We start from the raw sequence: 15,315 nt of genomic DNA on the forward strand, positions 1-15,315 counted from the left end.
CATAGCAAAAGTACTTTAATTTTTTAAGTGAATACGAAACTATCGCTGTCTAAATGTTAATCTAAAAATAGTATTTTGCTCAATTTTATTTCCGGAATTTGTTATTTGTATATTCCTATTTACAGTATAATTATCAATGAGGAGCTTGCGAAAAAATGTTAAATTGAAATACAAAAAATATCTATAATATTGTGTCTATTAAATACACATACAAAATATTTTGATGTTTCGCTATATTTCCGGATAAAATCGTTTTTACCTTTGGACGCATTCCGAAGACTTCCTGTCGGCAAAACTGGATACCTTTATTTTAGCAGACAGCCAAAATGGAGCAACTTCCCAAAGGTTACATTCACATTCATAAATTTAACACTAATTTCTAATACTATATGTCATCTGTTGGTAATATTTTTAACAACTTGTTATGAGTTATAGTTCAGTCGATAATTGATTGGAGGATAATTTATTGGTAGATTGTCTTACTAAGTTAAAACAAATCTTCAGCTGCTGTCAATCTGATTAAAATGCAGATCCTTATAACAACATCCCATCAGGGGTCATGTTCGGATGACCTTTTTACCACGTGTTCTAAGATCAATTCATTTTCTAAACATTGTTATGTCAATGGATAACACCATTTCGTCCCAGTATACATATAGATTTAGCTTTGTTGTGCTCCTTGGGCGAGATGACTATATAGAGAGAAATAATTCTGGCAGCTTTTTAAAACTATTTCGTCCCAAGTCAAGATTCTAGCAGCAGCAATTTGATTGGCCATTACCAAAGGTCACCAGAACGAGACCCCTAATAGGATGTTGTCAGATCCTCCTATCAACAAAGTAATAACAAGTATTAACTTCCCAAAAAGCTAAGAAGGCTACCATACAGCATTATTTATTAGGAAGCAATTATAGATTGTTCTGTTCACAGTTAGCTGGCATAGTTCTTATGACAATTCATTTTTGAAAAATGTTAATTTAAATGATTTCACATTAAAAGTCAATCAGCTTGATGATATTCATGAAAGGGCCACTAGGCTACTTTTCCGAAACAAAAATTAAAAGTTTCTTTAAAACAACTACAACAATTGATGACGATGGCCAAAGATGAGGTTACAACACAAAACAAATTCAAATCTATATAGATGTATTTACATTTAAGATATATGTCTCTGTTTTGCCGTCTGGCGCAGTAATAGTCAACTGACGCCTGTTATTTAGGGCGACGTCGGGAAACATATTACGACCTGCGTGAATTAACGTTTTGAATACTTCAATATGATTGTTTAGAAGGTGTGGTGGAACTTTTCCTAATGCTAATAAGTTTTCCGTCTAATATACCATGTACGAAGTACGGATATACTTGAACAAGTTGATGAAATACAAGCGTAATATTTTGGTTAAAACTGCACTTCTATTTAGTGCATACAGTTCCACAAATATCCCCTAAGTAAAGCCTAACATTTTGTTTCAGCATCTCCCATGTACAGACAGTAATACTACAAGTAGGTCATATCACCTAGCTAGCTATCAGTTAGGCTATATATAGATGAACATATGTATCACGGAACATTTGAAACCTCTCTAGACTTACATACCCTTATCAGTACTAGTCTCGATCAACCAGACGCTTGATACTATGCATTCTCTGTTAGGCCTAACATACAAAGCCAACAGGAATCTGGTTGAATGAGACTATATTCAGTACATGTAGCTCCTCTTGTGTGATTTCTGAGAATAATGCCCGACAACCAGAAAAAGCATTTGGACTTCTCTGGGTTTATCTAATGATAATTTGTTTTCAATAATTTCCCCACTGTTATGACATCTTCAACAACAAGTAACCAATCAACACGCGTAAATAGATTTGGCCAACCAATCAAAGTGAACAGATTATTTATAACCATGTGAAATCCCAACAACAAGGCAGGCAAAGCGACCGATTATAATAGCTTGGATGGTAGCAATCAAGGATGGTAACAATGAGGATCTATATTTTAATGAGATTGAGCTGCTGTCAGGCTGTTCTCAGCTGGGCGGAAAGTGACTACTGGTGAATTTGGATACACAACAATAGGTTAATGAATTAATGCAAACATTACCTATCTGTATGTAATGAAAATGTTAATCTAATTAAAGGGATATATCTTCAATTGTTTTCACCCCAGCTGGGTAAATGTTTACTTTTAGTACATCAAGGATTTATAAGTGAGAAGGATTTGTCACTGTCTCTTTACACTACTAAACACCACCCAAGACGCCTATGAACCGGGAATAAAAACAAATTTCTCAATATATCTACTTGTCTTCTCGAGTCAAATGAAACATCAATGTAAAGTTTCAAAAACAAAATTTCACAATATCTGATCCTTGCTTTAAGAACGGGTAGAAGAAATGTTGTAAATTTTCATTAAGATAATACATCTCATGAAATGACAGCTCGGTTTAGAAAGTAAAATGGTAACCCTGTACCCACAAGCTACATCAAAGGTTGTGCCGGTGGATATCAAAGAAAATCAGTCGTCGCCTAACATCACGACACAAACACAAAAGCGCTCGCGACATGTAATCGTCCAAAACCCCAAGTGACTTATCCTTCGTGTCTACATCCTTACTTTACATGGATGTTAAATATTATCTTAAGTATTTTTAAAGTGTCAAAATTATATTTTCATTTGTCAGATATATTCATTCATGTATTAAAGCATCTGCAATATACAGTAAATCTGTGACCACAGACATGTACCTGGTATTGTATTTAGTGTTGTTCCGATCAAGAACATATGTTTTGATAGTTACAATGTAACCTATATCACAACAACCCTAAATAATTGAACAGTTTATTGTCATCGGTCATTGACTCATATTGATACACATATGTGTACGGTGAAAAGCTACAACAGAAATGAAAAATCTGATGTAACTAACAGTTATTTCTATTCAATACAAAGGTGTAATTTGCATGTATTTAACCAATAAAATGTTAAATGTGACGTCTTCAACATTTCCAAACATTATATCATTACTAGACATTTTAGCAGGTTCAAATTTGCATCAGTGCATAACAAATTACAAAAATCGAAAATGTTGACATAAATTTCTCAGAAATTAAACTTTAAACGATTCCGGGAATCGGTTCTAAAAAAAAGATCGACTACGCTAGCTGATGCGACTTAACAAAAAGCCTTTTAACACAAAAATTACGCCTTGAGAAGAATAAATCGACTTTAATAACTAAAGAGGTCTTGATCGTGAAATTAAATTGTCGTCATGATTAAGTTGTTGTTGTGAAAATAAGAAATTAACGATTAAGTCGCTGCTTTACAGTACTCATTCACCTATTGTAGTATTCCCCCTAAAGTGTGCTGTACAGAATTACCTCTGGGGTAAGAAAGGACATGACAGTGAGGTGGCCAAGCTTTCTGTGAGTGCAGACCCCAGTTTTGAGGTTGATGACAACACAACATATGCAGAGGTAATTGTGTTCAAATGAATTTAATGGTGCGATATATGTTCTGTGTTTCAGTATCTATGTAAACAGATTTCTAGCTTTTATGTAAAAAGTGAACATGCATGCAAGATTTTCAAGATGCAAGAAATATTTTGTTAATGGAGCAATTCTAATAGGAATGGCTATGTATGGTTTGTACCGTTTTGGCCCTCAAATTTCAAACATATTATTTGGTGATTAAATTGTTGAATTTTGAATATAAGTAAATCCTTGATACTATAGGTACGATAGTGTGTATCATAGCAGCTGCAGTAACTATGGCATACTGATAAATGTTTCGGGTTTTTCACCTAGAAACCATAGAGCATATCCATGAATAAACATATTCTCATTAATATATAGAGTTAGTTCAAGATTGTGCTATCTTGTTTCTTACACAATAAAACTATGAAACAATTTCCAATTTTGCTTAATTTATGCATATTTCAGATGGTTACCATGGCAACTAAAGCAACAGAATAAAAAAACTCCCATTATAATTGAATCAGAGATGTACTAAATATTTAAAATACAACATCTTTATTTCTTAACACTTAATTAAAAAAAAATGGATTTGGGTGCAAAAAAGAAAGAAAAAAAAATAGTGGATTTTGGGAAGAAAAAAAAATTATTGATGGATTTGGGGACCAAAAACGCCCAAACCAAACATATAGAGTGCTTTACGATTTTTATGTGATTTGAAACTTTGACAGTTTGAAATATTGTAATAAATATGGTTCATTTAGAAGATTATAATTATATGTAATAATATATATATATGTATATGTTTTTGCTTAAGAAGTGTGCATGTCTCCAAATCATAATCAATCTTTATTTTATAAGTTGTGGATGGGTACACATCCCAATGGACCGTCCCGAATTGTTTCCAGTTCTGGAGATGCGGACATTGACTTGGGAAACTGGGTACAGAAGAATGCTGATGCTATTGGAAAAGAAATGGAAAAAAGCAAAAACCTTTCTTTCTTATTTAAAGTGCTGTCGGTGAAAACAGCGCTCTCCATTCAGGCTCATCCTGATGTGGTAAGAAACTTTAATGCTGAGACAATAATAAGTTACTTGTTTTAGTGAAAGCTATTTTTGTCAAATTAATGGTTAATTAATTTTGTTTGATTAATAGGGAAAGTGCATGAAACTAATGAATGGTATGAAATTAATGATTATAAATTAATTTTGAATATGCAATTTCAAATTTTAATATCTTACAAACAGAAAATAATCCAATTAATCTTCTTTTTAAATTAGGTTTTAGCGGAAAAAATCCACAAGGAAAAACCAGAGATTTATAAAGATCCCAACCATAAACCAGAAATGGCTATAGCTTTGACACCTTTTAAGGGACTCTGTGGATTTAGGCCGATAAAAGAAGTAGCTGAGTTTTTGAAACGTAAGATAATGTACGGTAGTATACCTAATCTTTATACTGAAGATCTCTTAAACTTTTTCCATTCTATTGTATAAATATTGTCTGCAAATTTGTACTTTGAGTATTTAATATCTGGCTTTCATAAAATCATTATGCAGTAGAACTTGGTTAACTTGAACTGGGCGGGACCCTGATAATTTGTTCTTACATTTCTTTTAAGTTAATCTCTACATATGTTCTAGGAACAATCTGTGTTTTATAATGTAAACAAATCAGAAAAAGAATTTCAATATTTCAGCAGTTTTGTCGATTTCCTATTTTCAGACTTTGAATATAAGATTAGTATATTGTTTTACTTTAAGTATTGAGAAGCTCAGCAGTTTAGTTGATTTTCATGTCTTCAGACATTGAAGAGTTCCGTACAGCTGTGGGAGGCCAGTGTGCAGTGAAATTGATGACTGCCAGTAAATGTATGGACCCCAAACTTCACAAGGAAGCCATGAAGAACTGCTTTACTGGACTGATGAAACAGACAAAAGAAGTCATCCACAACCAACTTAGTAGCCTCATCGACAAAGTCACCCAGATGGGTAGGGCACATAGTTTTGCATCAGAAGTCTTTATAAGTTCTTAGTTTCTGAGGGATTGAATCTTGAACCCAGGTCAAAGGAATTGAACTTGGAACCCAGATGTAGGGGATTAAATCCAGGTCCAAGTCATCATGCATAAGGATTTTGGTTTATTTTATCATATTTACATTTCCACTGCAACCTCCACTATATAAAACCTTACCAAATGCAGTTGACATTATTCAATGCATGATTGCTGTCACCTGTTTTGACATCATTATCATCATGACATCACAATTCTCGTACCATCTCTCCATTTATAATACTATTTGACCTGTGTACCGCTGCTATAGAGACCACTTTTCCCTTGTCCCATGGGTGTCTTTATTTGACTGTAAATTCTATATATTTTTCTATCGACAGAAAAAGAAGGCCAGGACATCAGCAAGTATGAGGCTGAAGTTTTACTCAAGGTAAACAAAGAATTTCCTGGTGATGTTGGGTGCTTTGCTATCTACTTCCTCAATGTGGTCAATCTGAAGCCAGGAGAGGCCATGTTTCTTCGTGCTAGCTTGCCTCACGCCTATCTATCTGGAGGTAAGATATGAGGAAAGAAACCTAGATATAATCTTGGTTTCACTTCTCAAAACTGAACCCTCTCTAAACCATCCGAAATTAATTCTATGCACCAACCGTGATCGGTGTAGGGAAGTTCCACAGCATTTTCATTTTTATTTAATTTTTAGCACATGATCATCAGATAGTAAGCTATTCAAATCGCTTTTTGTTCGTAGTCCTTTGTCCGTCCTTCCGGCCATTAACATTTCTTGTTAACGCTATTTCTCAAAAAGGGCTGAAGGGATCTTTCTCAAATTTCATATGTGGTTACCCCTAGGACCCTAGTTGCACATATTGCATTTTGGGACTGATCAGTCAACTATAGAGACCACCCATGGGACAAGGGAATTTTGATAGTTTAAAGTTTGTTATCGCTAATACTCACAAAGTACTGAATTTCACATGTAGGTTCCCTAGGACCCTAGTTGTGCATATTGCATTTTGGGACTGATTGGTCAACAAGATGGCTGATAGGCTGCCATCTTGGATTTTCATCGTTAAAGTTTAAAAAGCAGAGAAAAGATCCCTCTTTCAATCTGTGGTGGGCACCAAGATCCCTCTGGTGTCCATCATCTGTCTGGTTGTTTGTCCTTCCTCTCTCAACATTTCCGTTAAATTAGTCCTAGAGTTCTACATGGATTATTATTAAATTTGGCAAGGAAACATCCTTGTGGGAAGGAGAACAGAGTCTGTGTAAATCTTGGCTATGACCCTTCTGAGGCAGGAGGGGCAGGGCCCAATAGGGGAAAAAGAGGTAAATTATTTAAAAGCGTTACTAGTCATAGAGTTCTGCATGGACTGTAACCAAAATTTGGCCAGATACATCATTGGGGGGGGGGGGGGGAAATTTGTATAAATCTTGGCTCTGACCCCAGGGGCAGGAGTGGTGGGGCCCCAACAGAAAATTGGAAATTAATCTTTGCAGAAATAATTACCAAACCTGTATTAAGGTTATTTCTTGGCACATCAAACCAGGTGAGTGATGTAGGCCCGCTGGACCTCTTGTTTTCAGAAAAACCAGATTACATGGTACCAGCACATATTCAAAAATTCTACATGTACAAATTTGCACATCAAAAATTACTTCTACAATAAACGTGAAAATGTTTCTACAGGAATGTTAAGATTTTTGTTTGTGACTTTTCAGACTGTATCGAGTGTATGGCCTGCTCTGACAACACTATCCGTGCCGGCCTGACACCAAAACTCAGGGACGTGAATCTCCTGTGTGAAATGTTAGACTACAACAGCCTCTCTGTGGCCCAGGCCAAGTTCAGACCGATTCAGCGAGGATATGTGACATACTATAAACCAGACATTGAAGACTTCATGGTGACCAAAGTCGAGGTAAATACTGTATTCAACATATGTCATGGTGACCAAAGTCGAGGTAAATACTGTATTCAACATATGTCATGGTGACCAAAGTCGAGGTAAATACTGTATTCAACATATGTCATGGTGACCAAAGTCGAGGTAAATACTGTATTCAACATAATTCATGGTGACCAAAGTCGAGGTAAATACTGTATTCAACATATGTCATGGTGACCAAAGTCGAGGTAAATACTGTATTCAACATAATTCATGGTGACCAAAGTCGAGGTAAATACTGTATTCAACATATGTCATGGTGACCAAAGTCGAGGTAAATACTGTATTCAACATATGTCATGGTGACCAAAGTCGAGGTAAATACTGTATTCAACATATGTCATGGTGACCAAAGTCGAGGTAAATACTGTATTCAACATAATTCATGTTGACCGAAGTCGAGGTAAATACTGTATTCAACATGATTCATGGTGACCAAAGTCGAGGTAAATACTGTAATTGACATAATTCATGGTGACCAAGGTCAAGTAAATACTGTATTCAACATAATTCATGGTTACCAAAGTCGAGGTAAATACCGTAATTGACATAATTTATGGTGACCAAAGTCGAGGTAAATACTGTATTCAACATAATTCATGTTGACCGAAGTCGAGGTAAATACTGTATTCAACATAATTCATGGTGACCAAAGTCGAGGTAAATACTGTATTCAACATAATTCATGGTGACCAAAGTCGAGGTAAATACTGTATTCAACATAATTCATGGTGACCAAAGTCGAGGTAAATACTGTATTCAACATAATTCATGTTGACCAAAGTCGAGGTAAATACTGTAATTGACATAATTTATGGTGACCAAAATCGAGGTAAAAACTGTATTCAACATATGTCATGGTGACCAAAGTCAAGGTAAATACTGTATTCAACATAATTCATGGTGACCAAAGTCGAGGTAAATACTGTATTCAACATAATTCATGTTGACCAAAGTCGAGATAAATACTGTATTCAACATAATTCATGTTGACCGAAGTCGAGGTAAATACTGTATTCAACATGATTCATGGTGACCAAAGTCGAGGTAAATACTGTAATTGACATAATTTATGGTGACCAAAGTGGAGGTAAATACTGTATTCAACATATGTCATGGTGACCAAAGTCGAGGTAAATACTGTATTCAACATAATTCATGTTGACCGAAGTCGAGGTAAATACTGTATTCAACATGATTCATGGTGACCAAAGTCGAGGTAAATACTGTAATTGACATAATTCATGGTGACCAAGGTCAAGTAAATACTGTATTCAACATAATTCATGGTTACCAAAGTCGAGGTAAATACCGTAATTGACATAATTTATGGTGACCAAAGTCGAGGTAAATACTGTATTCAACATAATTCATGTTGACCGAAGTCGAGGTAAATACTGTATTCAACATAATTCATGGTGACCAAAGTCGAGGTAAATACTGTAATTGACATAATTCATGGTGACCAAGGTCAAGTAAATACTGTATTCAACATAATTCATGTTGACCGAAGTCGAGGTAAATACTGTATTCAACATAATTCATGGTTACCAAAGTCGAGGTAAATACCGTAATTGACATAATTTATGGTGACCAAAGTGGAGGTAAATACTGCATTCAACATAATTCATGGTGACCAAAGTCGAGGTAAATACTGTAATTGAAATAATTCATGGTGACCAAAGTGTTGCCGAGGATGATGCAAGTTTTAGAAAGTTGTTAGCGAGCACTTAATACCTAACAGATATATTTCTAGTTCTGATATAAATGATATTATTTTCATTGATATAACACTATATAAAATGAATGATCCTGATCACAACTGCCAATTTGAAGATAATTTTTTTTTTTTTATCAAGGTGCAGATTGAGTCATATTTTAAATGTATAAAGTGCATATTCAGTTATAGACATTGCTTTGCCAAATATATTAACTTTATATGATGTACCTTTCAAAAAGCATTTTTGTTCTGCAAAATAAAATACAACAATGTCACATCATCGTTCAGGGGAGGTCACTCTTGTCAAATTAGGCACTGTGGAGATTGGGGGAACTTTATATGACAGCACCCTATCACAATTAGATCATATAACATCTATATTTTCTTTACCAGTTATCATCTGACTCAATCACAGTAAAGGTAGTATCAATCTGTTTGTGATATTTCTCGTTTTACTCCCGTATTTATCAATCACAGTATAGGTAGTATCAATCTGTTTGTGATATTTCTCGTTTTACTCCCGTATTTATCAATCACAGTATAGGTAGTATCAATCTGTTTGTTATATTTCTCGTTTTACTCCAGTATTTATCAATCACAGTATAGGTAGTGTCAATCTGTTTGTGATATTTCTCGTTTTACTCCCGTATTTACTGTTTCAGATACCGGCTGACTCGACCAGCGGAGTACTACACAGTATGGACAGTGCCAGTATCTGTATCGTAATTCAGGGCGAAGGTCAGGCTTCGTCATGTTCACTGGTCACTGCTTTAGACTTAACTAGAGGATCTGTCTTCTTCATCGCAGCTAACGAGGAAGTCCATCTCACAGTCAGCTCACCAGGTATGACAGTGTTCAGAGCATCGTACAGTGTCAGATTACCCTCAGCATAAACAGGACTCGGGAGGATAAAGGGAGATAATCACCAAACACAGCAACCAACAGCGTCAGATTACCTTCTGCATGAATAATACAAGGGGAGATAATCACCTACACAGCAACCGACAGCGTCAGATTACCTTTTGCATGAATAGTACAAGGGGAGATAATCACCTACACAGCAACCGACAGCGTCAGATTACCTTTTGCATGAATAGTACAAGGGGAGATAATCACCTACACAGCAACCGACAGCGTCAGATTACCTTTTGCATGAATAGTACAAGGGGAGATAATCACCTACACAGCAACCGACAGTGTCAGATTACCTTCAGTACAAACACAAAACAACATGGCACGGGAGGATAAGGGGAGAAATCATGAAACAGGTATAGACAGTACACAACAAGACACAGGAGAATAAGGGGAAGATAATCATCAACGCAGCAGCCTTCAGCATCAGATTATCTTCAGCTTTAATAGGACACAAGACATGAAAAGAAAAGGGGAGATACTCACACAGCATCCTACAACAATATGCTTTTAGGATAAACAGGACATAGGAGGATTAAGGAGAGGTAATCACACACACTGCTTCATACAGGATACAACATCAGTAAGCATTAAGGCACAAATTACTCTGTGGGATAAGGGTATAGGGCCGTTTTTTATTATAAGGTTTGACTGGTTGGACCTCGTTGTTTGTTTATTAATTAAAGAAGGACATTGTTATTTTATATTGTTTTCAGACGAGCCTTGACAAAGCCCTCACAGGCCTGTATCAAAAACTGCAGGTCCGTCAGGATTTATACTTGAAATAATTACTTTAATCAACGGTCGAACATGTTGTTCAGAATAAACGAAAACGGCCCAGAATACAACATCAGTAGCCTAAGCATTCAGGCACAAATAACTCTGTGGGATAATCAAAGCATTAGTATACATTTTGTGTAAGGAAGACACAAAAACTTGCTGCAGAAAGTAATAAAAGGGCAGAAAAGCATAAATAGGGCATAAAGACAGGAAAATAAGCAGAGACAATCACCAACATAACACAGACCTCATTATTGGGAGAATTTTAAAAAATAATAATAAGCCAACTTTTTGCTTTTTGATATCAGAGACAACTAATATATTAAATTGTACTTTGTTATAATGTCAAGAGATGGCATCTGTTTGTTATAATGTCAAGAGATGGCATCTGTTTATATGTATTAGATATACCTATTCTGTATTTGCGCGACACTGAGTTATCCGTCATTGCAAGGGAGGTAACTCTGTAATATGCAACGATGGATAATCAGATCATGTAGGACCGGCTGAAACTATTGAATGAAGTCCGGCATATTTTTGTTTGTTTTCTGAAAATGCTGCATGTTTAGATTGCATGGATATGGTGCTGACTACCAGAAGGACAAGTTTTAGATGTACAATATTTACTTTCGGTGGGATTTGGTTCTGCGTGTGAAGCAGTATTTGCGGCTATGTCTAGAACTGATTGACATCATGTGATAAGTGGTATAGTTTTTCTCTGATGTCTCAGTCTTTATGCGTGCCATTATAGATTTCATTGTGTGATCCTTGAGGGTTTTATGTAGATGTCTGTTAATTTTAAAAATGCAAAATAGTACTAGACACAATTAGGTAGTGCAATTAGTGTATTGTTGTAATTGTATAATCATGTTTGGGAAATATTGTTAAAATTCATATACATCTACTATATATTATCAAAAACAACTTTATTTGTACACTGAAGTCAATTAACTGATGTTATTTGTGCGTCCTCCTGCAAAGACTTCATTGTTTAAAAAAAAAATACTGATATATGTACATGAATCACATGTATTTAATGGTGTAAAAATTCATCAAATATTTATAAATATGAAAATACTGTGATGCTTTATATACCAGACTTCATGGCCTTGGTAAAAACAGATCAGATTAGGTGATTTTTTTAGGTTAAGGGAGTTTAACATCAACTGGAATGGATACATCTAAATGTAGGAAGAAACTTAAGTAGCCAAAGAGTTAAATTAAACTTTATACATTTCAAATTTTTTAAAGAAATCCTTTGAAAGTCCAACTACCAACTGTATGACATACATACAATCTATATAGAACAGCTAGACCTACAATCAAATAGTAAAACGGACAATTAAAGACTGAAAAACTCACAAGATTTGATTAATGATAAAGTAAATGACATCTGGCAGTCCAAAAAATTTGCAAACCAGATGGACTGGGAATGTTTTGATAATCCGTTGTCCACTCTATATGTTACATAGTAAATGTTATTACTAACATTTAGATGAATGAAATAAATATAATCAAAATTATATATCAATTCAAATCTAAAACTGCTAAAATGCTTCAGTGATGTTTTACTAAAAGTGATATATATATTTGTTAGAGTTTGTTAAATGTTTAGTGTACGGGTTTGATATAATATGTAATCTGTACTATCAGTTGACATCATCATCAAATACATGTGTAATAAAAAAACACTTTTTGTAAGATTAAAAAGTGACAATATTCCATGGCTATGACAGCTGACTAATACTTAGATCTATAAAACACTTTAAAACACTTACACACTAATGTTTAGAACATTCATTAAATAGCATAATTGTTAGGGTTTTTTTTAATCTTTATTTTTTTTTTTTTTTTATTATATATTATTATTATGAATTTAACCTGGAGAAATTTTATTGTATAGTTTAGAAGAATTGTGCACTAAGGTATCTTTATTAAATCTAAAATAGCAATACATGTATGTGTTCAGATCAAGACACTAGAGATGCATGCATCCTTGAATAGACAAGGTGTGAATGAGACACAAGGGGACATAACTCCCTAGTACTAAAGTAAAATTCATTGGAAATTCCAGTAACGTCATCTTGTGTGATTCTGTCACTCGGTCAGCCATTCCATTAGGATATAAAATAAAACAGTAGGAAGGTCTGTAGAAATAAAGAAACTATGCATGTTGTGATGGGGAGGATAGAAATCACTTAACAATTTCTGTGTTAAAGGCCCACTATCTGTCCGAAACAGCTTTTAAGTTTTAAAATGGGAATGCAAGACGAGATCGATAATTTTGTAAAGTTATGAAAGTTATTAACTTACTGTTAATACTACATGTATCATCACCTTTTGAACAATTTGATTAAAATAAATAAAACATGAATTTTTATAACACGGGTCGTCTTATGTTTCCCGCCGTCGTTCTAAATATCGCACGGAAGTTGACTATCACTGCAAGAGACTGCAAAACTGTGAAATGACTCTCCACTGTTATCTTATATTATGCAGGAAAGCTTGCGTATGTTTGGTATTGTGACCTCGTCTTAGGCCATCGGTATATATTTTCTTATGTTATTAATGTTTTTAAAAAACCTTTATGGTTTCCTCCGGAAGGATAGTGGGCCTTTAAATAAAGTTAGGTCCTTGTGCATTGGGTGCTGTTCTTATACTAAGAATTACTGGTATTAATATGTTTACTTGATGACAGAGGGATATTTAGTGTAGACGGTGGGAATTTATATTAGTGCTTGATTACATAAATGTTCAGCAAATTTCTTGATGAAAAACTGATATAGATGGTCATTTTCATAGGGATATGTTTTGCAAAACATATTTTTGGTTGGGACAATTTGATGCACAAAAATGATCAGAAATGTGTAAATAATTATGTTTAAACCAGATCACCATTTTCTTAGTGCTTGATTAGATACAATTTTATTTACACTGAGATGGCATCCGCGATATTCCAGGGGTTCTGATCACTTACGATCTCTACACCCCTGAACTATATCATACTTAAACTGGAGGCAACAGAAAAGAACAGGTAATTTAGTCATTTGATGTACATCAATTTCAAAATGGGAAAGTCCAGGGGTGTAGAGATCGTAAGTGATAGGAACCCCTGGAGTATTGAGGATGATAAGATGGCGAATTTCACAGGAATGATGTTTTTGTGAGACATACCTGTTGTAATGGTTGAGAATTATTGACGTGCAAAATCATCAAAATAAATATTCAGTTGTAATTTATTTTGCTCTTGAAGCTACATTGTACATCACAAACCCTCTATTTATTGAAATTGAGCATTTTAATGTTTAAGTGTAATGTTGGATAAATTTGATGCACAAAATTGTCAGAAATTTGTAATTGAAAACCTGGTTTAATTTGAAATCAAGCTGATGCCTTTTACATGGAGTTTCGGAATCGCTGTTAGCTATATCATCCTGGATGTGATATGTCAGCAGTAGATGGTCAGAATTTAATTATGACTCTGAAATTCTAAACATTTTGGTTTTGCAATATAAAATCATTTGTAATTTCTATAAACTGTTTGATTGCTGTCACGATCTAAGTTTTGTATATATTTTACAAACAGTCCATCAAAACATCCAGTTATTTTAATTTGGTTGTATTAGGCCAAAAAAATATGTCTGTTTAGGGTAACATTGCCGAAAAAAATAGGGTCGGTAAGTCGGGATTTTTTTTTTAGTGCGTCTTTCACTCTAAAATAATGGCCAAAACCAGAGTCTGAGGTGAAAATCCTGACTTTTTAAAAACAAATTCCTAGAAAAGTGTGGAAAAAAATTGGGGTCGAGGGTAAAAAATTAGGGTCGGTCGGGTAACCCTAAACAGACATATTATTTGTTTTGGCCTTACATAAAAACAAAGGAGAAATTCTTGTAGAACCTTCAAGTTAATATGAATATTGGCTTTATTGTAATCACCTGATTGCATTTATATTAGAAAGGTCCCATTATAATTTGTTGAGCTATATTTGTTCATTTTGAATTCTTTTTGAATGAACCTTATTTCAGTCAACAAAGATTGTATCATACCTGCTGTATGTGTGTAATAAAATGGAATGTGTAAGCAGAGTTTCCTTTGTTACTTTTATTGATTTTTTGTATTATGTCAAAAGAGACAACAGCCAACGTTTACTGAAGAGGAAACTTCACAACAGAGAATCAAACTCACTTATACTTAAAGATTTTTCAAAATTTTCATGGTGGAGAAAGTGCTTATTGACATTTTCCAGCCAAAACGCACATTGTGTGTGATACAAAAGCATAAAATTAAGTAGAGATAATATCAATTTATTTATAAAAAAAGTTTTTGTTTTCTTATTTTAAATGCAATCACATGGACTGAAACGTTCACTCAATTTGTCAAGGGAGATATAACTGTGTATTGTGTAAAAACACACACAGACTGCCACAAATCGCTGTACCCACTGTTCTGTGTATTGTGTGTTCACTAAT

General features: G+C 34.4%; 1 protein-coding gene across 1 annotated transcript; it reads left to right on the plus strand.

The window, feature by feature from the left end:
- Positions 1-217: 217 nt before the first annotated feature.
- Positions 218-14,932, plus strand: LOC138308294 (mannose-6-phosphate isomerase-like). Its single transcript, XM_069249286.1, has 8 exons — positions 218-345; positions 3,347-3,474; positions 4,333-4,530; positions 4,753-4,894; positions 5,278-5,463; positions 5,866-6,039; positions 7,208-7,407; positions 9,817-14,932. The coding sequence occupies exons 1-8, from the start codon at positions 327-329 to the stop codon at positions 10,045-10,047; spliced, it is 1,278 nt and encodes a 425-aa protein (XP_069105387.1). The 5' UTR covers positions 218-326; the 3' UTR covers positions 10,048-14,932.
- The last annotated feature ends 383 nt before the right edge of the window (positions 14,933-15,315 follow it).

Source organism: Argopecten irradians, chromosome 14 (genome assembly GCF_041381155.1).
Source record: "Argopecten irradians isolate NY chromosome 14, Ai_NY, whole genome shotgun sequence".
In the NCBI taxonomy this organism is placed as follows: domain Eukaryota; kingdom Metazoa; phylum Mollusca; class Bivalvia; order Pectinida; family Pectinidae; genus Argopecten; species Argopecten irradians.

What these genes read in the sequence shown, in the direction of transcription:
- LOC138308294 (XM_069249286.1), top strand. An exon ending in TTCAGGCTCATCCTGATGTG is followed by an intron (nt 4,531 to 4,752) that starts GTAAGAAACTTT and finishes TTTTTAAATTAG; the next exon opens with GTTTTAGCGGAAAAAATCCA. An exon ending in TCATGGTGACCAAAGTCGAG is followed by an intron (nt 7,408 to 9,816) that starts GTAAATACTGTA and finishes TTACTGTTTCAG; the next exon opens with ATACCGGCTGACTCGACCAG.